The sequence below is a fragment of the Rhamphochromis sp. 'chilingali' genome (assembly GCF_963969265.1).
Source record: "Rhamphochromis sp. 'chilingali' genome assembly, chromosome: 6".
Lineage (NCBI taxonomy): Eukaryota > Metazoa > Chordata > Actinopteri > Cichliformes > Cichlidae > Rhamphochromis > Rhamphochromis sp. 'chilingali'.
In genome coordinates this window covers 3193235-3219121 of record NC_137933.1, presented here as the reverse complement: position 1 = coordinate 3219121, position 25887 = coordinate 3193235, and the positions used below count along the sequence as shown (strand labels likewise).

The 25887-nt window shown below is 44.0% G+C and overlaps 1 protein-coding gene across 1 annotated transcript in view; it reads left to right on the top strand.

Annotated features, from left to right (window-relative positions):
* LOC308397835 (SH3 and multiple ankyrin repeat domains protein 2-like) overlaps window positions 1-24426 on the top strand; it is a 320516-nt gene extending 296090 nt beyond the window's left edge. The window contains exons 19-23 of the mRNA XM_080884021.1: window positions 1020-1043; window positions 2568-2680; window positions 3226-3331; window positions 5129-7631; window positions 17489-24426. Of these exons, the coding sequence (XP_080740147.1) occupies window positions 1020-1043; window positions 2568-2680; window positions 3226-3331; window positions 5129-7631; window positions 17489-18029 (3287 nt within the window). The 3' untranslated portion in view covers window positions 18030-24426. The remainder of the gene's footprint in view (window positions 1-1019; window positions 1044-2567; window positions 2681-3225; window positions 3332-5128; window positions 7632-17488) is intronic.
* Window positions 24427-25887: the final 1461 nt, after the last annotated feature.

The window sequence follows — 25887 nt, the reverse complement described above, 5'->3', positions numbered from 1 at the left end:
AAAAAGCATGCTATCCCTATGCTATCCCTCCCATGTTTACCTTAAAAACCTCAGCCAAATTCTAGATTAAGATTTAGGAGCTGATTAGTGTTTGTTTTTTAAGCGGCGAGAACACACTGGCTGCTTTAAAGTAATCTGGAATGCAGCCTGATGAAGGAGAATTATTTATGACAGAGAGAAGCTGGGGGAGATGACAGGCAAAACCTCTTTCATGAAGTTAGGAGGAACAATGTCAGTTGGCCATGTGACTATATCACTATATCTTTTGTAGGAATTAGCTTAAATTTGGAGCACAGAACTGGGTCAGACATTTGGAAAAGGAACTGTGACCTGATACAGCGGTCCCCAACCTTTTTGCGCCACAGACCGGTTTAAATGTCAGATAATATCTTTAAGGTGTCGCGGATAAATACGACAAAATAAAATGATACGAGCAAGACAAAAACTGTGGTGTTTTGAAAATATAATAATAAACGTGAATTCACTGTGTAATTGTGTAACTTTATTAGCAGCGTCCTCCTGAAATGCGCCAACAACACTGAGAGTAACATCCTCCTCTCTGCCCCTTTATGCTCTCTGGTCGCTATGGTAACACGTAAATATTTCTTTCAAAATAAGACGCACGACTACAACACGAGAAGAGACCCAGGGAAACCCAGTTAACGATAAAAACCCTGAAAACCATCAATTTCACACCCGAGCCTCAGCTCTCGCAGCCCGGCACCAAACGGACTCACGGTACCAGTCCGAGGCCCGGGGGTCGGGGACCGCTGCCAGAAAAGACATTCAGAAGATATTAGAGAAAGACGACTGAGTAGCATTTAGTTAATAGTACTGAACAGGATCCTTGAATTGTGCTTATTATTGTTAATCAAACGACCAAAATAAGAAGTTCTCACATCTTTCATGAGCCGCCCTCATCACAGGGCTTTGGGACGAGGGCAGCTTTTCATGTCTCCGGGGAAAAGCGTTGAGTCTGTGTATATGCTCTGAAGACTCTTTTTTTGTCATCCTTTAAGCCACTCTAAGGAAAAAGAAAGGTGGTAAGTTACAGCGGGCATGCTTTCAGTCTGATCTAGTATCTCCAGTGATTGATTTCTGTCCCGTATTTCCCACACAGTCCACCCCACTGTGATTAACTAACACTGTTGTATTTAGTGATTCCTTTTCTGACTCGCTCCATTTCGACCGAATTAAACCAAATGGAGCTACGCCCATAGTGCATTTGCATGATTTACAAAGTGTTTTGATTGCAGCTGTTTCTGTCTTCTAAATGTTGTTAGTGCATGGTTAAATGTCGTAGTAATCACAGGCTATAGATTCTTCTTGCTGAGCATTCCCAGGGTTTGCTTTTGATTAAAGGGGCATGTCACCTCACAGTGCTTCTTTGCAGGCAGACCCACAAACCTAATTTGCAACACTATCAGCAGTAAGCATACACTGTTTACTTTCTAGAATCTTTTTACGCTTTAAACACAAAAATATACATAGTGGCAGAGGCTTAATGAGGAATTACAAATGAGTGTGAGTCAGTGTTTTTTCACTATACCTGACCTTTAAAGTTTCATGTTTCTCTTCTTCATGTGTGCATTTTTCTGTAAGCTACTTGTGTGTGTTAGTGTGTGTGTTCGTGTGAGGAGGAGGAGGTTTATTCTAGGAAATGTTTCACTCACACATAGGTTTCCAGGGCAACCGTGTTGCATGTTGTTTGATAGGTTGTAGCTGCGATCCAACTGGGAGACAGATCAGAGAGAGAGTGAAAAGGAATGTGCGTCTTTCTGCTATTTCTGTGTGTTTGTGTGGTTTTTACCTCTAACCGTAGTTAAGGTCATTGATGCTCCTTTCCTCCCCTTTCCTCTCCTCTGTGTATAGATGCGCAGAAGAAGAGGATTGTTTTCCAAGTCACTCTAAGTAATCACTCCGCTGATGCATGGAAGCTTTGTACATCCTAGACAGTTGTAGGCAGGTGACACAGTAAGAGGAGAGATCAGGGCTAGCATGTAGCTTCTCTGAGCAAAACCCTTTAGCTGGACTCTATTTGATGGCATCATCACACACCAGAGGGAAGTTCAGGTTTGCCAAATTTGCCATTGATAGCTTTCTCGTGTTGCAGGCAGAGTAAAAAAATAAGATAAAAAAACAATAAAAACACAGAGAAAGGTAATGGCAAGCTTGGCAGGCTTTCACATCCATTGCTCATTTTACATTTAACGAGGGAACGACCCTGAGAGCTGGATGATGCTGCTGAGTCGGCTGTTTGGAAAGAGCTTGCACGGCTTCCAAGGCTGGACATGCCAGGCGCATTTCATCAAAGTTGCCCTCTCTCCCCTTCCCCTTGCTCCTCCTCCCTCATACCCCCACACCCACAAAAAAAAGAGTTTCAACTGTTTTTGGTTTCAGTTTCATTCACAATTCGGTGTGGAAACACAAGGAAGGGTCACTGTAAATGACTGAATGAGTAGCTTGCATTTGACCCATCAGATCTGAAACTAAGGCTTTGCAAGTTCACTCCTGCCCCTTGTCACGTTTTTCAGTGCTGACATATTATGACTTGGTTTGCTTTGCAGACAAAGTAGAAGAGATGACCCATGCCCAGAAGACATCACCTGTTGACATGAAGATAGCCACAATTAAACCACGCCCATCCAGTCGCTGCTTGGTTACGCCAACTGATATGAATGTAAGCATAAGCAAACTCACTTTATGGTGATCATTGTTTCAGATCGCTGTTACTGTAAATTAGATTGTTCAGTATCAGGTTGTGTGGCTGTACCCTGTGCTGCTTCCCCAGACTGGATGCCATGATGAAAAACTGTTTGTCCTTTTAGAGCTCCTGTAGTAAAAGCTTCAGGGCTAATGCTGATGTTTAGCAGCCGATTTAAGGTTAGGGTTAAGTTTACGTGTAAGAAAATATTATAAAAGTAGAGCTGATCTTAAAGTGCATGTAAGAGAATTCATTTGAAAGATAACATCTTCCCGTTTCTGAAAGTTTGCTTTATTTAAAACACCTGAAATCAGTAGCTAGTGTCAAAACAGAAAAATTGTCCTCCTATTTGCAAGTAGCAGTCAACACAGCCAGTGGCAGGTGATGCCTGGACCTGGCCGATATGTTATGTATCCTAATGTGTGAATTCCTGTAAGCAAATGCTGTTATTGTTATTTAGAGATCTAATGAAACAATTATATATTCCTAGTTATATTAATAATTTACAATTGACTTTTCAGTCCTTGTATCATGACCGCCAAGGAGTAGCTGTGGTGCCACCCACTGTGCCAGGAGCCTTCCTGGGGATACCTGAGAAGGGCACTATGAAAAAGCAAAAGTCCATAGGTATGATGTATATACAGTAAAAAATATGTGTGTGAGTGTCCAGTAACCTGTGCTTTTAGCTTGTCATAATATTTTATTAATGCTCTGAGGACTTGCTCTTTGTGGTCTAGCAATATTAAAGCTAATTATAGATAAATTAGAGTGAGCCAGTCAGCAAAGTGTGCTTTCAGGCGATAATATTGGAGGTCATTAAGCATGTGCTCAAACCTCATTCTCACTCCCGAACTAGAGGGATGTCATACATGCTAATGTTGGTTTCAGGTTTTTTGACTTGCAGTGCCATCAGAATTACCACGAAATTATCTTCTTTATCTTCTTTTTGCACAGTAATCCATTCAGGGCTCTATCTACAAACGGCATAGCCATACTCTTCTCTACACTCTCTGAAAATTAAGGACCTTATTGTCCCTTTAACCCTTTCATGCATGAATTATGACAACCTCAAACAGGATTTTTTATTTGAACTTCATTTTTTTAAACATGTACTTTTCCACTACATTGGACACTGATGTGCATGGAGCAGCACATCAGTGTCCAATGTAGTGGTTTATGTGCAAGTATACCATCAATACTGTAACAATTACAAGAAAACATGGACAAACTAATTTAAAAATTATTATTTTTTATTATAATTTAAAAAATAATTTTATTTTTTTTTTACAATTTTATAAATTATAAAAATTAGGGCTGTCAGCATTAACACAGCGTTAAAGCATTCATCGCAATTAAGGCGATTAAATTTTTTAATGCGCTCGACCCATCTGGAGCGCAGAATGAACAAGCTCTGGACAAACTGCCCCAAATGCGTTGGCAGAGACATTTCAGGGATTTTGACTCCGTCTGCGCTCCAGATGGGTTAATTATTAATCACGTTAGTCGTGATGACGGCGCGTTAACGCTGACAGCACTAAAAAAAAGTCGATATATTCGTCCAATCGCCCAACCCTAGTGACCACTGAAAGGGTTAACGTGAAAGGGTTAACGGTATAGAGACTTGTCACGAGGCTGCATCCTCAAGGGTACTCAATGGTACTACTCGGTGGGTGCTTTGTGGTTTGTACCTACAGAGTAGACTCTTAAAACTCTGGTGCAAATTTTATATCTTAATGTAAAAGTTAAAACTGGATACTGGACTAGACATAGATTTTACCCACATAGACCTTTATTTCTGGTATTATATGTTAGCAAAAACAGGAAATTGATGTGAATTTTTGAGCTAATTTGAGCCATCAGCTCCTCTGGGTGGCTGAGGCTCAGCAGGTAGGGCAGGTCTTCTACTAATTGGAAGGTCAGTGGTTCACTTCCTGGGTCCTCCAGTCTGCGTGTACTCATGCAAGCTATTGAATGCTGGTTTGCACCCAATGCATTCATCAGAGTGTGAGTGTTTTGCGACCGTTAGACAGCGGGCTAAGGTATAGAAAAAGGTGCTTGTGTGCTTGGTGAATGAGTCTTGTACTGAAAACGTGCTTTGAGTGTTCAGCGTGGAAAAGGCCTGGATAAGTAGCAGGCCATTTGCCCTTATTTCTGTAATAACAGCTACATAACTTCTGTCCTGATTTCCAGATTGAACATTTCAATTGGTGAGAATATTCCTACTTACTGTCGAAACAGCAGTTACATTTCACATCTATCTGGCCTCTCACAAATTTCAGGAACCTTTCCTGCATATATAAATAAATCCAGAGAGAGCTAAAGAAGGCATTTCTTTTGGAACTAGGGGGCCAAGCAGGAAGTGAAACAAAGGGATGTTTCCCCTAGGTCCTGAGATAATTATTCCTTCTGCTCCATTTCTTCAAGGTACATCGGAGGATGAGAAACAGGGATTCCTCACACCTCCCCTACTCAAGTTCTCACGCAGTCTCTCTATGCCTGACACCTCAGAGGACATCCCTCCTCCCCCAGCCATTTCACCCCCTTCACCACCTGCCTACAACTCAGCTGCTGGACCTACACCCAAGAGCTATGGCACAACACGACCAAGCTTTACCCAAAACTCGCCCAATGCAGTGACGACCATAAGCCGGACCACCGACGTCGGTACGTTGAGGCGTGGCTATTTCCGTCAGAGCTCTGAGCACTTTGAGAGCACACGAACTCGGGGGCGTACGCCAGTGCCTGAGAACCCGTATTCAGAGGTGGGCAATAGGACGCTGTATGTGCCAGCAAAACCAGCCCGAAGGAAGGGTATGTTAGTAAAGCAGTCTAACGTGGAAGACAGCCCAGAGAAGACGTGTCACATGCCAACAAGTCCATCAGGCCCAGTTTCCATGCCTACTACGCCTGTAGAAAGAACATGCTCCTCTATCCCTATTCCCACCATCATTGTAAAGGAGCCATCCACTAGCAGCAGTGGCAAGAGCAGCCAGGGTAGCAGCATGGAAATTGAGCCTACAACCCCTGAACACCCGCCTCTCACACCTGCTGTCGGTGGAAGTGGAGGTTTACGCCCTGAAGACCCCCTTTCACTAAGCAACCCCTTTGCAGCAGCTATTGCTGGAGCAGTACGGGACCGCGAAAAGAGGCTCGAGGCAAAAAAGAACTCGATTGCCTTCCAGTCAATAGACATCGGGGATGATGACTTGAGTGGTCCCACGCCAACCCCTCGCCTTCGCCAGTCCAAGTCCATCGATGAAGGCATGTTCAGCAGCGACGAGCGTCTTCAAAGGATATTAGCCCCTCCTTTGGCAAAGCAGCTCGGTCGCCCTGTTGGTGGCGGTAGTGGAAATATGACAGATTTCAACACTCCTGAGCCCACAGTTGTTCGGGAGCCACTAAACACTAGAACAGGGCAGTGTCCCAACCTGGACAGTCCTGTTAGCCTCCCAGCCACTCCTCCTAAGAGCCACTACAGGGCCAATGGAACCTACCTCCATCCTGTCACTGGCAAGCCGTTGGACCCTAATTCTCCACTAGCTCTGGCCCTTGCAGCTCGTGACCGGGCCATGAAAGAGCAACAAAACCATCCTCAGAATCAGTCTCAAAATAATCCTCAGGTTCAACAAACCCCCAAGCATGAAGCCCAGTCCCTGCCAGTTCAGCAAAGTCACAAACCTGACCTCAACCAGCCTCTATTTATTGACACCAAACTCCGCTCTGGAATCGAGACGAGTTTTGCTGCAATCTCCACGGCAACAATGGGACGGCCTGGCCGAGGTGGCCTTCAAAGACAAATGACAGAGCAGAAGTACGAGTCTGATGGAGCACGGGAAGAGCGGCAGCATCAGGCACTTGAAGAGAGGAAAAGCGCACCAGCAGATGTGGCAGACACATCACAGCCCAAGTCAGCTGGATTACTGATGGTTCACACCAGCACAGACATAAGCAACAAGGCGAACAACCAAGAGGCCGAGGGGCAGGACAGCAACCGACCGTCTGAGCTGAAAGATCCAAACCAGCCTGATCCTCTTAGTTCTTCAACACTGTCCACTCCACAGCCACCCACATTAAGGAGGAGGAGCATTCCTTTAGGCGAATCCATGGACGAACCTGTAAAACTGCCCTTTCGCATCCCTCCTCCCCCTCTGGCCTCAGTTGACATTGATGAAGAATTTGAGTTCTCAGAACCCCTCCCCCCACCTCTGGAGTTTGCAAACAGTATTGACATTCCTGATGACCAGGCTAGTGCCATTGCAGAGATGATTCAGCAACAGAGACGGAATGGGGGGCCTTCTCTACCCCCATACCACCCTCATGCCCCACCACCTGTCACTGATCAACACAGAAGGTTGGCAAACAATATGCCCCCCTCGTATGCCCCTCCACCTGACCCAGAATCAGGGGTAGGTGACTCAGGCATTGAAGAGGTGGACAGCCGCAGTAGTGGGGATCCTCAGCACATGGAGACCACCAGCACAGTGTCTAGCATCTCCACCCTGTCATCAGAAGGAGGCTTCTGTGACAGTGCTTTGGAGAGCCTCTATGCCACTGCAGACGGTCACGCCTTCCTGGTGGATCGGCCCCCTGTGCCACCAAAGCCCAAGAGCAAGTCTGTCATTAATAGAACGTCACTTTATCACGATGCTCTCATTGAAGAGCCACCAGAGTCTTATGGGTCACCGCCTCAGGCCCCTCTCCCTCCTCCCTCGTCCTCTGAACCTCCTAGGACTCCTACTCAAAGGACCTCCAAGCTGTGGGGTGATCAGCCCCCTGAGCTACGCAGCCCCCCATCCACACCAGACTCCAAGAACACAGTTATCACTGAGCTGAGCACCATTCTACAGCATATGAATCGCGACAGGCCAACCAAGCCAGGAGAAAGCCTTGACTCCCCAACAGGCACCAGAGGGGGCTTCGGAACAAGGTATGTGAAGTCATTCCTTACTTTAGTTTTTCCTATCTTCTGTTGTTTAGATTTTGTTCATGTGTCATTTGTTTATTTTGCACCTTTTTCATGTTAGTGCTTAGTTACGTAAGAACTTTATTCACTGTAGAGTCTGAGCAAACACATTTTCTGTCTAATTTAGCTTCTAGAAAGCTGTAAAATTTCATGCATATTGGCTTATAAGCTGATCCACTAATTATTGATCACCACTGATTATAACCAGGCATCCATGAATGCTTAGGCTAAATCTGAAAATAGTCCGAAGTAGTCCAAGACAATTTGGAAGAACATGAAGTTGCTTTATTAAGATGCAGTATTTGATAAGTAAGAACCCCCCCACCCACCCCCCCCCCCCCCCCCCACCCCCCAGAGTCTAGACGTTGCTCATGATGAAGATGGAGGATTGGATGATGACCACAGTACACACAAGGCACACAGAATAAACCCTGATTGGCTTGTAGAAGGCGAGCAGGAGTATAATTGGAGTAGAATGATGATGTCAGTGTTGAGTTTGACAGTGAGTAGAGAGTAAGTGGTGAAAAGAATATGTGAAAAGTAGTGCTGTCAGCGTTAGTCTCGTTAAAATGATCTTAACACAATAACCGCATTAATGCGACAAATCTCCGTCAGCGAGTTAGCGCGGATTGCCCCGTGTGTGGGGCTGCACGGCGTCAACACGATAGCGCAGTTAGCTCGTTAACATGTGCTGTCCAGCCCCACGCACCGGGCGATCTGCACTAACTCGCTAACGGACATTTGCTGCGTTAATGCGGTTATGGCGCTAACGTCATTTTAACGCTGGCAGCACTAGTGATTAGTGAAAATTTGAACTCATTTTTCTGTTTTTGTTGTGACAAGTTTGGTTTTGTGTAGGCCGGTGACTCCAGCTGTTACCTGTGTTTTCATTGTTGATTATAGCTGTTGTGTTTGTCAGAAGAGCCCAAAAGGATTATGGGATTGGGAGGAACATCAGCTTGTTCTGTGAACTGTGTGTGGCTGCAGGGTTTTGCTACATGTGTTGTTTGAAATGGTAGTATGCCTGTTCTGGTTTACACTCTGTTCATCCGTGCATGATGTATGGATGCATCACATTCCAGAATAAAGCACCTGCTGACGTCAGTCAGCCATGTTGAACATTTCTTGTGATAATATTTGGTCACCGTGAGATTTCACTTTATTGTGGTAGCAGTGGGAATTTTCTGAAGATTTAATGGAAGAGTTACTGTGGGATTCCTCACTGGGAATGTAAAGAGACTGGTTCTTATTTAGTGCTTTTTTACTCGCCTTTTTCACACACGCAGTTATTTCTATGGTTAAGTGCTTTTGAGCTGACATTCACACTGATGGATGCATCAGAGAGCAACGTAGGCTTAGTATCGTGCCCAAAGATATTGAGCATTTAGACTGGAGCAGCCAAGGGATTGAACCACCAACCTTCCCGTTAGTAGATGACGCCTCTACTACCTGATTTATTTCACTATTTAGCTTAATCCTCCTCTATGTCACATTTCTTCTGTTTGCTGGCACATTTTACAGTAAATGTCCATGTGAGAAACACAGAGCACCGTGCACGTAGCTCGTTTGTTGAACAGCCACAAAGGCATTAGTTGGCAAATAAATATAAAATTAGTTTTGTGAGTGGTGCCGCTGCCTAAACATTTGACCACAGCTGTACCTGTTGATGGTTAAAGAATGATCAGTTAGCAAAGCAAGCGTTGTGCTCGACACAAGCTGGAACAACATTTTGATGGAAACTGCGCCTGAATCAGCCAACCTCATGTTTTTTCATTTTTCATTTTTTTAACCCACATCTCACTCCTGTGAGAGGGAATAAAAAGCACGATAAATAATTCACTGCTTGCATGCATTTTGTATGAACAATCCCATCACTCATCAGAGACTTGTAGAGAGTGCCACGAAGGTTTTTGTTCCTCTGGGCACTTGTGCTTTCTGATTTAATAAACACTATTAGCTCCACGCAGCGGTGTCCATTTGGGGTAATTGCAGCAGGATGCCCAGCAGCAGGTCCAGTAGGTCCAGCTCTGTGTTCCTCCCTTCATGCTTCATTCCACACGCTGTCGTGGTATCCTCATCGTCATCCTCTGCAGCTTAAAGTCGTGTTTGTTGACCTTTAACTTCTGTATTCATTCCAGCTCACGCCTTTCCAGCTTCATCTCCATTTTTTTCCAGTCTCCCGTTGTTCCTTCACCTCTCCTTTCTTCATGCCCCTCTGTGTCTCCCACTCTCACAGGTAGGTTCCCTCATCATCCGACATTCCATCAAAGGCCTGTTTTCACTTATGTGATCGTATGTATTTCTGCCATGTGACATGGTATAGAAAATGATATGCTGTTTAAAATGTAGAGTATTTAGTTGCAGAAAGGGTTGGTCTACATGGAGCTTGTTAGTGACAAACAGAGGAACTAAGTACAGTTGTCATTTGAACAATAGAAACAGTAAGGTACTAGAGATCAAAGTTAAGTAAGACACTTTTTTTTTTCGTACTTTCGTACTAAAAGTATTGGTCTACAAATGTAGAAATGTCCTGTGTTAAAAACCACTTGCACAGGTGAAAAGCCACTCAATGCAGAATGATGAAACAGCATGTAAGGGGCTGAATGTCCCAAATGAATCTTGCATTCCTTAAAATGTCTCTAAAATGTAAAAGCAAACCTCGTTTATTCCTATAAAATCACATCAGTGGCTACACAGAGGTCCACTAAAGCCTTCATCAGCAAAAACACCGATACTTACAGAACAGCATTTAGAGATGATATCTGTGGATGAGACAGGATGAGCTTTATCTTCTCTACAAGATAAAAACCTAAATGTGTTCAGATCAGTTCCTTTACTGGATCTAAGAGCCAGATGTTTCCTCGGTTAGAGGTGACTGCAGCGCTCTCGCCAAAGTCAGTGAGTTATTTGTAACTGCTTTTCAATCGTCGCACCGATGCATTTGTTTCTCGTGTCAGCTTAAACCCTGCTCTGTTGTATACACCAGGGTCTCTGATTATCTGCCTGCATTGCCTGCGTTACTTAGTGTGGTGGAGAAGGCTGCCAAGCGCCGCAGCAGAATATACGGTTGTAGGCAGCTAGAGAGCGCCTCGTCATCTGAAGAAGCCCGAGGAGGGTGAAGGTGCTCCTGTTTCTGTGACCGTCAAACAGATGGCAACAGAAATGCACAGAACATGGCCTAGATTCACACATGCTCTCCCTCTGTCACTGCATCCTTTGCTCTCTCGCTCATTCTTGTACACACTCTACAGCTCTCTCCCTCTCTCGGTTTTCTGTCTTCTCTGGTATGTTGGAATCAGCCAAAGAAGCGGTGATAACATCAGATTTTCTTCTCTGGATATTTGTACTTCTCTCTCTCCTGGTCTCCCAGATTAAATGTGCGTTGGTTGTGCCTGTGGACGAAACGGTTGCCTAGTAACCGCCTGATGAGAGCAGCCTTGAGGCCTGCAGTGATGTCAGTTTGAGTCGGGGGAGGGGTGCAGATTTATATGCGAGCGTGTGCGTGCATGTGTGTAAGAGAGAGATGGAGCAAGAGATGGCAGGCCTAACCCTCGGCAGAGCTCAGCATCATCTCACGCAGGTCACGTGCTGCGCTGCTTTTGTAGGCCATCCTTACGTAACCCGTGTCAGTCTGTGTGTGAGAGCGCGTATTAAAGGCTTCTATAAAAGGCTTCTGTGCATGGCAGTGAGCGCGACCCTGTATGCACGAGCCGGTGTGTGCTAGAAAGACGAAGGGTGTCATGCGATGCGTGGGCGTGGTGAAGGTGAGGTCTCCCACCACCGATATCAATAGCACTGCATCATCTTGTACCAAAGTCACTCAGCTGATGGGAAGCAAGCACTGTCCCTGTGCTCAGCAGAGGCCACGTGTTCGTGGTGCTTATGTGTGGGGGAGAAATGCAGAGTGTAAGATTTGTATTTGGCTGGATTGAGTGATCGTTGGGCAAACAGGTCACAGACATTCAGGTTACATTAACTTACATTAGTTAATATAACCTGAACATCTGCATTTCTATAGTGCTTCTCTGGGCCCAGCCACATTACTTTGTTCACAAATATTCATACAGAAATTTATTCAATCCACACAGGACTTCATCTACTTTGCATTCACATCTACAGCCAGTTACGATCCACCAAACAACCTAACACTGATGTCTTTGGACTGTAAGTGCCTGGTGTAATGTTTCAGCCACATGCCTACAGCAGGGGGGGCAACTCCAGGTCTTGAGTGCCGGTTAGATGTGTCCTTGATCCAACACAGCTGATTCAAATGGCTAAATGACCTCCAGAGGCCTGGTAATGAACTAATCATTTGATTCAGGTGTGTTGACCCAGGGTGAGATCTAAAAACTGCAGGACACCGGCCCTCGAGGCCTGGAGTTGGACACCCCTGGCCTACAGGCTCAGGGTGAGGTTTCTTCAATGCACGATTTCTCTGTGTCATGTTTAGGGAGTGATCACTGTTCTACCTTTTTTCCAACAATAGAGTAAATACCTTAGCTTCCATATGGTTGTCAGTTACTTGGCTGGACTTGGCTTAACAATGCCTCTGTATGGAATTTAGACCTATTTAGTGCCCCCAAATTCTACCCATGATGGAGCTATTGGGACTTGTGACAGGAAGTGTGATGTCCGGCTTTCTCAGAATATAAAATTCATAACTTAATCTGGACTATATAAATCGTGGATGGCTCCCGAGGTTATGCAATCCACAGTACTTTGCTACACAGCAGAGCGCTGTGCTCGGCTTTTCATGTGCTACTCTTTGTAGCTGCAAGAAATGGAATTAAGGTCAGCGAAGCTAAAGAAGACCCTGCGCTAATCAGCCTTAATAGCCAATTACATACTTTTCACATCAGTTTAACACCTGCAACAAAAAGTCTTTCACAGATGATAGAAGAGCAATTAGAGAAACACTGGGAAGGCTTCGAATGAAGTATTTTTAACCTTTCAGTGGAGTAAAACCTGTTTCTAAAACATGTGGTGTTCTCCCATGTTCTTCTTTTGTCTTTCATGTGTGCAGTTTTCTCTGTGGTCAACATGGTGTCCTCTGTTTCCATCTCATCCATCCAACATGCGCTGTGATAAAGTGAAAGTTTTATTTACTAAGAAGCAGGGAAGCAGCACTTTAACTTTGGCCTAGTTCCATTTTGGCAGAAGGACCCCCTTAGTCTACTTCACTTCCCCTCGGGCCTTTCCATATGCTACAAGTAGGAAAGAACAATATCTAGGCTACACATAGCACAGAGAAATTGATGGGAAAAGTCCGTCTGACAGGGCAGAGGTCAGATTTGGACTGCTTTCTGCCTCCTGGCGCAGTTTCTCAGTGCAGTCAGTCAGTGTGCGCACAAACTGTGTGTTGACAATTCAATCAATCTATTAGCAGAGGACTCAACTGGAAACTGAATCCTCAGGGGAAACTGAATTAAGGTATGATGGTTCTGCATGGATTGATGTGTGTTTGTGTGCTGTGGTGGTGAGGTGTGGGGGTGGGGGGTGTCTCACTGCTCCACAGTCCAGCATGGCCGTCACAACCCTCCATCTGGAGCCTCAGGTAATGTGTGATGGTGATGCTTCTTACTCATTCAGATTTACACAGCACACACTTGTGTGTGTTTGTTTTTGGTTGTTGTGATGTCCGGATACTTAATAACTGGCTCGGTTGAACGGTGACATAAGGATTTTCTTCAGAATATACATTCCCACTGCACCACATCTTGCGTGTGATTCTCAGCTCCTTGTAATCAGCGCAGCTCTGCTCGCTGCAGCTTCACGGCTACACTGGCCTCACCTCAGCTGTCAGTCTCTCCAACAGCAAAGATCATTCCTGATGTAATTCCACCTCCACCTTGAACTCATCAGTCACTTCTGTCACCATTATCTCACTGTCCTCATGTCCTGCAAGACCTTCACGTACTTCTATGACTTCCTCTTGGAGTGCCACAGCTCCTCTCTTGACACCCTATCGTATGCTTTCTCTAGATCCACATAGTTCTCTGTCAACACTCTCAAAGCAAACATTACATCTGCAGTGCTTATTTTCAGCTGGAAGCCGCACTACTGCTCACTGACCCTCACCTTCTTCTCAGCCTAGCTTCAACCATTCCAGAAAGTTCATTCTGTTCATCTGGACGCAGCGTTTTCAGTGAGAGGAATCTTTAATTACTCCTCCACACGACTTCTTCGGTCTCAGCTGACAGCAGGTTTCTTCAACAGCACATTTGCATAATGACCAAAACTTACACCAATAACCAAGAGTGCGCCATGAGCTCAGTTTCATCAGTTTTAATAGGCAAATTGTCATGGCCACTGATTACTGGTCACGGCAGTTTGCATATTAACAATACCATTCCCACTTCAGGAGCATCAGCCAGCTGTTGCTTCAGGTAGCTAAATTTTCTTCCAGTTTATTGTGGATGAAAATCAAGTCTTAGAATCTACCACAATTCACTGATTGCATCAACTAAATGGATAACCTCATCAGGTTTACTATGTAGGAAGTAAAAGATGTCAGAGTAGTAGGGTGTCATGTGAAAGGCCCAGTCACAAGGAGGCATACGTCGGTATATTCCTAGTGGCAGACCCAAGCGAGGCCAAATGCTGAGGGTTTCTTCAGGACAGGCATCCAGCACGAAGTCTTGGCCAAATCAAAGATGTGGATCAATGACTGCCTTCAGTAACCAGGGTGCCAGTGAAGCTGTTTTTAAATTGTTTTTTTCTTTGTTTGTTTTTCTCTTCAGTACAGGAACAATAAAATTGCTTTTGTTCATTCAAATTAGCACAACAGGGGAAAAAGTGGCAACAATGAACACACCAATTCAAAGCAGGCTGAGAGAATCAGCCAATCCATCGCCTACTTTTTGTGCAAAAATGAGGGCTTTTGTTGCACGTCTAAGACACTGGTACACAGCTGTGTGACAGTCTTACATCGTTTTTCCCACAGCATTATTCAGGCTCTGCACAGACGTGAAGCAGAAAGTTGAGCAGAAAGGGTCGCATTTTCTGTCATGTATATATGCTGTGTGAGTAGCGAATGCTCATATTAAACATATACATATATATAACGAGGCCAGTAAATGTACAAATGATCCCTGTGAATGAAAAGCTCCGGCTTCAGACGTAGAGGATATGATACGATTATCTCAGGCACGGAGCTCTGGGTGAGCACAGAAGCCTACCACTGTTATCCACGCAGCAACGATCACTTCACATCTGTCCTGTTTGTACAGTTTCTATCTTATGCTGTTATTTTTGTGTATTTTGCTCAATGACTCTTGTATGGTGCTGTTTAGTTTTTAAGGTGAGTTTGCTGATAAATTCTTTGACACTGGCTGTTTGCCAGGGTTAAGATTTATTCAGCGACCATAACCAGACCAGCTGGCTAACAGAAGTCTAGGAATGCTCCTATATGCTGCTATATCAGCGGTCCCCAACCTTTTTTGCGCCACGGACCGGTTTATGCCCGACAATATTTTCATGGACCGGCCTTTAAGGTGTCGCGGATAAATACAACAAAATGAAACTAGTACCGGTACCGAAAAAAAGAAGATTTATTCATAACACACATGAAAAGACCCAGGAAAACCGAGTAAACGATAAAAACGATAACAAAATAACGCTGAAAACCGATAAAAACCCTGAAAACTATACATTTCACACCTGAGCCTCAACTCTAGTCCCTTTATTACGAGATCGGGAAAATGAGGAAACATGAGAACCGTTTGGAATGAACCCACATATGTATGTTCGTTTTACTTAAATCACTTTGGAAAACACTATCTAACGTCATTAAAGTGCTGGCTAAGGTTAGGGCTGGAATACAAGGCTGGAACGTGTAAACCGCGGGAGCGTCATTCTATTGGATTTCATCCATAAACCGGCGCGTAGCATAAGAACGCAGAAGGTCACCTTGGGACTTGACAAATCGTTGGTATATTACGCCTCGGGAGGGCGCGGGGTTTGATACACACACAGTGGGATGCGTTCTTTGTTTTTGGTCATTTGATGGAATTTGGTGACGATAAGAAAGACACCGCAGACTGTGTAAAGACCTTCTTGCACTTTTCTCAGCTGTGAGTTGTCAATTTATACTGCAACTTTCTGTAAAGTAAAGTTTAGCAATTCTCAAGCAAAGACTGAAAACATGGTACAAATGTGAGCTATAGTGTATCATGATCCCATCTTCCAGTACTGTGACAGCCGGGATTATTACTAGGATAATGAGGTCTACGCTTATTCAACTATGTGCTTTAAATAAAGCCACAACACCAAGAAGAATTAGCATTAAGCTTCCCTGTTTCAATTTCCTGTGACTGTTTTGGAGCACAGTGTCTGAAACTAACAAGTTGAAATGTTTGTGCCTCTTTCAGAGGAAATTTGATTAATATTTCTTTGCTGACAGTGTACATTTTTCAGGTCGAAAAGGCAACTTCATTATTCTATTATTTTAGCTTCTCTCATGCTGTAATAGCTATAAAAAGATGAGAGTGGCTAACCTTTCCCCTCCTCACATTGTTGTGGTAGACATCCATCCATTAAGAGCCAATGGGTGGTGTGAACACTGCCGGCTTCCCTCGGGCTGCGGCACTCTCAGCATGCAGCATCTTTTTCTGAATGCTGAAGCCTGCACTCACTCGTTATTAAAGCTGCTATACTAATTATGTCATAATCATGTGATAAGCCATTGCACATACATATTAAGAGGCCTAGAAAATCCTTTCTGCAACGAGGAATGAAGGCTGTATGGGCTTTTTTGGTTGAATGAAATTACTTGAGTTCTTAAAAAATGAATTTCAGCCGAAAGAAATGTTATTCGAAGATCCCAAATTTAATGCAAAAGTGAGAATAATCCATTAGCTGTAAGCAGCCTTCAGCTGGTCATCGGGACCTGTTCCAGCTTACATGTGGTGAGCTTACCGGTCCAGCTCATACCCACAACTATGGTGTATTTACTATTAGTTTCACTTCAGCTTCTCTTTATTTTCTTAATGCTTTACTAAATACTCGTTAAATCATCAGAGATACGCAGTTTAAAGAGAAATGCATTACTGATGTACTTTTAATATTTCTGCATTAAATCATTTTCAGAAGAAGAAAATCTGGATTTTTCACCTGATCTTAATGATCACATCTTGTGCTCATATTACAATAATGGTGTGTTAGTTCAAAGATACACTAACAAGTTCATAGTAGCTAACTAAATAACCAGAGAACTGGAAAATGGCCTCAGACTTTGTGTACCTGCTGTTTGCATATGGTGCCACCTTGTGGTCTTTTGGAGTATTGCACTATTCCACTATTTGCAAGTCTTTAGTGACTGAAAAGTATGCCGTTGAAGAATTGCTTTGAGTTTGACTTTGAGCTCAGTCAGTTTTGCAGCATGAGCGCCAGCAGTCACAGTGTAACCAGGCCTTCCTGGCCTCGAGGATAATAAGTGTTTTGCACTTTGTGGTAAACTCTCCCTTCATGGAGTCTCTACACTGCAGACTGTGACAGTGATACGCCTGCATCCTCAAGGGTCCTGACCTACCTTCATGTTGCAAAGTGGTTTTTCTTAATCTGTGATACTTTGAGCCTTTGCTGTTAGCTTCTGTTAGCAACCTGTGGCAACCACATGTTATTGTAAACGTAGAACTGGACTGAATAGAGTCTGACTAAGATCTAATCCAGGTTTTAAATTATGATTTCAGTTGCACATTTATTGCACGTTTCCTTAAAGTGCCAAAGAAATGCAAAGTGTTTGCTGTGTTATTTATGTCAGGCTTTTATGTTGGCTCAGTCTGACCTGAACTAACCGCTCATCTCTTCTTTGTCCCTCTTAGGCCTCCTACCGATGACTCAGGAATGCGTAACAATGCTGCCGCCGCTACCACCCTCACCTCCACCCCTCCCAGCAGTCTCCCATCCCAGACGCACCCCTGCAGCCCTCCAGACTCGGCGTCCTCCCTCACCCCCTGCTCTTCACTGCCTCCCTCTGTGTCGCCCACCCTCACAGACGTCTTCGGCCTGCCAACCCCACCTTTGGGCAGCGGCGGCGGCTACAGCCTGAGCTCCTCGTGTGGCGGCAGCGGGAGCTCGCGCTCTCCATCTCCACTTACGCTGATGCAGGCCGTGGCAGCCTCAGGCAAGCCTTTCGCCTCCAAACCCATGGAGCTGTGGAGCAAGCACGACGTGGCGGACTGGCTGGAGAGTCTCAACCTGGGGGAGCACAGGGACGCTTTCCTGGACAATGAGATCGAGGGTGCTCATCTGCCCTCGCTGCAGAAGGAGGACCTGATAGACCTGGGCGTGACAAGAGTGGGCCACCGCATGAACATTGAGAGGGCCCTCAAGCTGCTGCAGGACAGACAAGCCCCGAGGTGACGGGCTGGCGACGTGTGGAGTCAGGGCCAAGGAGAGGGAGGTGTCACGAATCACTTTTACCAATCTCTTCATCAGACATAATCTCAAGACGTGGAACCGGGTGGAAGTTTTGTCCAAGCTGATGCTGCCTCTTGCTGTGTATGTCTCCTCCCATCCTCCGCTGTCGGCCTCATCTCAGTGCTCCAGTGTTGTTCGCCCTCTTCCTGCTTCCCACTGTCCTGAGCATCAGGGGATCATGGGATGTTTGGGGGAACTGCAGGGGGAGAAAGAAGAGAATAGCTGCTATGTCAAATCCAGGCGAGAGAAAGGAGGACAGTATGTGGGACTGTAAAGAAAACAACATATTCTGGAAACACTGGGAAAAAACACTTGTCTGGAAGTTTCTTCACACAAAGACTCGTGGTCACCTGACTGCTTTGGATACTCAAGACTTTTTCCATACACCCCGGTGTGGGTGCATGAAAACCCAGCTGAGCTGGTCGTTGCTCCTTTTCTATCTTTGCTAGAGTTTGTTCAGAGAATATTTCTTCACTAGAGTCCTACCGGAGTTATATTTCTGGGTGCATCTAAGGTTGTAGAGAACAATTTGAGATAGACTTCATTTTTGTTCTTTTTTGTTCTTTTTTGCTTTTCACCTGTTTGTGTCAAAACAACAGCATTTGCTGACATGTTTAACTAATACTAAACCATATCCACACACACACACACACACACACACACACACACACACACACACACACACACACACACACACACACACACACACACACACACACACACACACACACACACACACACTTTCTGCACAGTGCCACAAGCTGACGAATGAGATTTCACACAGTCTTTACATCCTGAGCACTTACACACGTGTAGTTACTGCGATGGCCTTCTTCCCTGACAAAGATCAAAGTGTGGAGAGGGGTGGTCACCAGAGGAGGAGCTGCGCCCGAGCTGGGTCCGTGAAGTCCTGCGGCAGTCCGCACCTGCTCGGTGTCCACCTCGTGACTCAAGAAAAACCAAGGTGAGGATGCAAGATGGACGTACAGATGTTGGAACAGGAAAATGGTTGTGCCAGCTTCGCTGAGAGTGCGTCCTTCTCCTCTCTCGGTTTTTCCTTTCCTACTTCTGTGTGCATGTGTGTGTGTTAATAGTTCACCCAAAATATCATTAAGGTCCATTTAACTATTTCTATGAATCTGCTATATAGGGCACTTATAGGGAAACTAAAAGTGTTACTTTTTGTATTTTTACCATCAAATCTTCTTCACTTACAGCAGGTCGGCACCTGCCCACAGTATGGCCCACAGTAACGCTAACGTACCAGACACCCTGTGTGTAAGTGGTAGAACAGAGTGGTTATTACACTGTGTGTTTCTAGCATTCGTGCATTATTTTGGGAAATCCACTTACTCGCTTTCTTGCTGTGAAATAGAAAGATCGATATCGCTCTCTTACTGGTCGCTGAGAGCTGGAGTGAAATGCAAAACATCCGTCCACCTGTTTTATGCTCACTTTCAATGAGAGCAGAAGATATGACACATCGATACGCATAAACACGCATTTATTCAAACAAAGGAAAACTATCAACCAACAATCTAGCCCCAAATGTAAGGTGGTCTAAACCTTACTAAGCTTCCACTGTGTGGGATGATGAGAAGATGGTCAAGTTTTTCACATGAGTTTGACTTTCAACTGGAACTTTGTCATTTCAAGAGAGAGACTGTCTTTCACAAACTAGTACCAACTACTCGGCTTTGCTACTTTGATAAATGTACTGCAGATAGTGCTGACAGGATTCTTACACTGGATCCAAGCTAGGAGACATCATCCTGTAGTTTGTTTATATACATTTCCCTTGTTTTTCCTGGTCCTTAGCAGGATATAACACCGGACAGCAGTAATGCACCTACAGGCTGTTTGCATCGTTAAATCACAAAAATGAGAGAAGGCCACCAGAGGCCTGTACTGTGCAGCAGGATTTTAGGCCATCCAAGTAACTTCTGGGTTAACTCTTGGTTTTCTGTAGTGCAAAGGTGGTTGACATCATACTGGGGTACATCGCTATGGTAACTTACGATGTCCACCTAAGTCATTGGCTACTGACCAATCAATTCTCCAGAAAATAGCAGGATCCCTCTGACCTCTACAGGCAGAGTAGGAGGGACTAAAGTCTTTCAGCAGTGCCTAATGTCTCTGCGCTTCCCTGATGATTATCAGAAATAAATATAGATTTGTAGATATTACTTTATAATTGAATGTTTTATCCGTCAGCTGCATCCTAAAACAGGACACCTACACTGTACTTGCTGTCCTCATATGACATCTCTGCACACATTAAGCCTTTGAACTGTTTTTATATTTAATCTGTCAAACCCCTTAAACAGCACTGAGTCTGCAGCTGAAAGAATAAAAACTAAAACTGTCAGGAGAAGGTTACAGATTGTAGATTCTCTGCTGGGGAAACACATTTTACATGTGCAGCTTGTTAAGCTGGACCTACAACCACAGAATGAAGCGTAAACTTTCCCATTGTCCCCCGAATGTGCGCATATAAATTTGGTGATTTAGAAAACGTGTAAAATGTTGTTATACTTGATTCTGATCTGCTGCGAGATATCTTTTGCAGCTACTGGGATGAAGATCGCCCAACAAGAGCACCTGTTCAACCAGTCAGATTCATTTCTCCTTTATCAGGCTGTGGGCAGTAACATTTAATGTTTAAATGACTCCTGTTTAACGTTTCAGATCTTTAAAGTGCACCTTAAAAACAAACAGCAGCATGGAGAGAGCATTCAGGAATAATATAAATGTTGCAGCTGTGTGCGAGAAATCACCAGATTCATGCTTTGTAGCACTGCTGTCCCATCTTATTTGCAGCAATGTTGCATTTGCTGTTAGATTTTTATCATCATCTGATTGGTGTGGGTGACACTCACAGGGATCGTTTTGTGTGGAAGAAGACTCATATATGACCAGTGAAATGCTCCTTTCAGATTGGTCAAATGCTGCCAACACCACTCCTTTCATATACCCGTGCTGATGAAACCCTAAATTAGTTTTGGGAGTTGATAACCAGCTTTGAGTGACCACTTATCCTTATTGCTAATGTTAGGATGAGTGAATCCACATAATGGAAAGTTGGTTGTGTAGAACTTGCTGTGGTACAGGACCCAGGTGTTCTAACTCAGTACCAGATACTGGACTGGTAAAGTGTTTGCTTTATGAGACAGACATGCTGGAAGCATTACGCTTAATCCAAAGATTAAGTAAATGGTAAATGGACTGGTTCTAGCGCTTTTCTACTCATCTGAGCACTCAAAGTGCTTTACACAACTTGTGCATTCACCCAAACACACCTTTCTAAGATGTGCGTGAATGTATAGCTAACATTCACACACTCACATGGATGCATCGGAGAGCAATTTGCCAAGGATATTTGGCATGTAGACTAGGGGAAGCCAGGAATCGAACCACCAACCTTCCGATCAGTGGATGACCTGCTCTACCTCCTGAGCTACAGCCACTCACGTCAGTTACTAGTGAATATCAGTATTTTTACTTTAAATGTCAGTCCTATTTAGAGCACACACGTGTTTCTAGATCACTGAAGGATCATTTTTTCTGTATTATAAAACAAAAAAGGTTTCGTACATATCGGACAAAACATACACGGACACAACACGTTAGTATCCAATAATAATCGGTTGGAATATCACGTGATTCCGTGTAGAAAAGGACACTCATTTAGAAACAATGTTTCTCTTTTACAACTGCATTTACAGCTTTAGAAGGTGTAGACAGTAAAAAGTCAAACTCAGGTACACTAACTAAATTGCTCAGTTGAAGAATGCATTGACTTATAGAAGTAGGTAAAACTGAGATGTTCATGCAGTTCTCTGTGCAAAGAGTGCAAAGTAGGTTAGCTTAGCATCGAGTCGAGCCACAGGTTGTGAAAAGATTTGTTGGTGAGGACCTTTATCTTGTCTTTGATTATTGAGGTGGATATTTCTCCCTGAGCTCGACTCACAGACAGAAGACTGGTGCAGATTTTCTTCCTGGAAGAAAGCGGTGTGTGTATTTCCCAAAATACTGAGCTGCTTAAGGTTCTCACTGGATGGCGTTTTGTTGCGTTTGACTCCAGTGTGAAATCCTTTACAAACATTCTTTTGTTTACTTTTGAACTTTTACATGTTTGAATATACCAGAATGCTTTAAGCAAACTAACGTTTAAGAACTTCAGTTCAGTGATTGGTATTTCAAAAGCTACGATAAGTAACATTTTTATGGAGCAAAAAAGAATCATTGAAACATTTTGTATGCTGTTTTTTGCTTATGAGGAAAATAATAATAAACTGTGTGCATTTGGTTAACTTGAGTTCAAATCTGACCAGATTCAAAATGGAAAAACTGGAACAGTCCTTCGTGGTGGCAAGCAGCACTAAAGCAAACTAATAGTCACAGACTCTGAAAGCAGACTCTTTGTCTTTAGGGCGTAACAGGACACTTTCTTCTAAACATCCTTAACTGCAAGCTGGAGTCAGATGTCATCGAATCACGCTGAACCATTTTCGAGCTTTGGGTTTTACATAATTATGTGTTCACATTGCCGTCTCCTACATTCTAACCACTGTGCAAGAAACGGAGAATAATCACTTGACCAAGCCAGCACGCGGTCATCAGTGTGAGCCCGGCGTGAGAGCAGACAGGGATAGAAAACTGCTGCTCGATTCGAGTCCCATAGTTTCACCGCAGCAGAGGCAGGATTCAGACCGAGGATCCAGTTTAAACCCAAGTCAGACGGTGCGTTTGCCAGCAGTGATAACGGGTTAGTCGGAAGTAGAAGTGCAGTATGCGCTGTCGTGTATATAAGAGTGTTTAAATGGATTAAAATGTCTATTAGATTATATGTATAGATCTATTCAGATGTTTAGAAGAAAAAAATTCTAAGAAGATAGATTTATTGTTGTCAGAGCTGACCTGATGACCTAAGCACTGGTCTCATTTGCCCCGTCATCATCTGTAACCAGCTCGCCCCCCTCCGCCCTCCACCTCCGTCAGTCACACAGCTCCGTAGATAGAAGGCGCTCTCTCCAAGTAGATTTTTTCAGAGCACTCTTAGATAGAGCGTTGATATGTGCTTGACAGTAAGCAGTGTCTGGAAATATATCTGGTTTTCTTCTGCCCTTATTTGCGTTCATGTCGCACTCCACAGCTTCACGTAGGCGCTGCTTTTTGAGGTGACAAATGAAACATACACAAGTTCTGTGTTCTGTGAACATTAGCCGTACGGAGGCCGGCACGGGACAATGCTGCTACAATCCTGTTCCTGTTTGAACTTCTTTTCAAAACACGTACAGTGGCGTGCCAGGCGGGGTAGAAAAGCACAGTATTTTTAAAGATTTGTATAGAGTTCTATGAAATTTTATAGAGGTTACCTGAACAAAAACTGTTCAACACTGATGTGTGGATTGCCAAACAGAAATACCATATATACGTAGATGCGATGTGGATATTATTAAACTTATGGGTTATGTAAGAAGCAATATTTATTCTAACTGAATCTCCTTGGTTGTGTTTTCTTTTGCCATTTTAAAGTTACATATCATGATGCAATCACTTGTCAGTGTTTTATTAAGCGTTGCCTAAAATAGATGCACTCTCTACTGCAGTAGTAATACTTTGGCCAATCAAGTGACCACTGAACCCAGGCTTTGAAATCCCCGAGTCTGGGTTTTTTGTTAAAAAACACAAAAGTTACATTTCTAAAAGTATATCTGCAGGCCATGTTGATAGGAAACTATATGAAACGTATATATATATATATATATGTGTGTATGTATACATACAGAGATCCACCAAAAAGATGTGCGGTGCCTGTTGATCCCTTCCTGTGGATCAGTGGGTCACTCAGCACTTTTATCTGTGGACATGTAGAGCTGAGTAGATGTAGTAATAATCTTTAAAGAGCATCACCGTAGCGTGGCGTTTCACCGGGCCGTGTTCACCACAGGCATGGCTCACTAACCCACTTCCACTCCCCGTCAAAACACTGCTCCCACTCTTTCATTGTCCAACATTTGGGTAACTTTTTCTTTTTTTTCTTTTCTTTTTGATCAATTAAGTTCTGTTTTTTTTTCCATGAATAGATTTTACTCATTGATTAAGTCTTCATAGAGGCTAAGATGTTTTCGGTAATTTGTGCAAAGACTTGTGTTCATGTTTTCTATGTTGCTGTAATTTTGTGCTATTAAATCATCATAGAGTCAACTAATTACTGAAATGAAAAGAGAGAGAATTTTCCTGTAACTGCACTCTTCCTTCCCCCTCCCCCCTCAATTCCTCAAAACTTCTTGTATGGCAACCAAAATTCACTGTAAGAAATAAATATAATATTGCACTACTGTATCCCTCTCAGTCCTTATAGTACAGGCCTGGTGCGTGGGTCTAAGTGTCTGTGTGTCAGCTAAGAAGCAGCCAGCCACACCTGAGGTAGTCGGTCTGTGGGGATGAACTAAATTCCGTCATCTGGAATAACAGGAAGCATCTTTTCTTTATTACGCAGACGCTGAATGCTCATATAACTGCGTTTTGTTGTCCTGCTTTGTACGTTCCACAATTACGGTCTCTTTGTTTTTGGTATGTTGGCTGAGAATCGTGTGCATCGCCAGAATAATCAGACGATTACACCAGAGCGTTTCCTTTTTTTTCATTGAGAAAATCAGAAAAATTGTGTAAAAATTCCTACTTAAGCACAGTAACAGCGAGTGCTTAGCAACCTTGGTATGGATGAAGACGTAGCTGGAGAGCAGTGAGGTAAAAGTAGTTATGAAGAATAAGTTGGATGATGTTTCTGCATCACAGATGCACAGGGACCCTCCCAGGAGATGATTTACATACTAACTCCATTAAACTGAACTCAGCTGCTCCTTTGTCACGTGTCACCACAGCAGGAAGCTCCAAATGTGATGTGTCCTGTCCTTACAACATCTACCAATGGATTTGTGTCTCCAGCTGGAATCAAACCAGTGACCTTTTGCTTGCCAAGTGAACGCTTGAACCACTACATTATGGAGCCACAAACAGAGTACAATATTAATCTTCTAAAGTATTGAGTGATTAAACTTTAAAATATATTAATCCAATTCCACGTCAAAGTTTCTAAATTCCAGTATTTATTTAGTACATTGTTCAGTTAAACAGAAATTATTTTACTCTGTTTCCATGACAATAAACACAGACCAAAGATTTTTTTGGATGTGTGTCACTGGGCCGAGGCCTCCAGCTGCTGGAGGGGGGTGCTCCTGGATTCCCTGTTCCTTCATCCTCGACCCCTCCCTCCTCGTACAGCAGCATCCAGATACACCTGGTAGGCCAACTGGGGGCATCCATTAAATGAGGTGGGTGCAAGCTGGCTGGGCTGTTTGTTTCTCCTGTTCTCTCTCTTTCAGGTGGATTCGTTAGCCAGGCTGCAGTCAGTCTCAGCCTCTGGGTGGAGCATTCTTACCTGGCCTGCCCCGCACACCTGTGAGTCATCTGTTTCTTTCATTTAAGACTGCTGTGTAAGTCTGGGCGAGAGGTGGGGTACACCTTGGACAGGTCACCAGTCTGCAGGGCTAACACAGCGAGACAGACTACTGCTGTAGCTCAGGTGGTAGAACAGGTTACCTGCTAACTGGAAGGCTGGTGGTTCAATCCCTGTCTGCTCAAGTCTGCATGTGAATAAACCACAAGACTTCTGTAGCAATGTGCTTTGGACAGGTGAGGTCAAACTTACTGTAACCTGTAACGGTGGTTGGACGTGTGGTGATCTGAGCTTGTTTTGCAGCCTTGGGCTGAATACAAAGCTTAACGTGCCCGG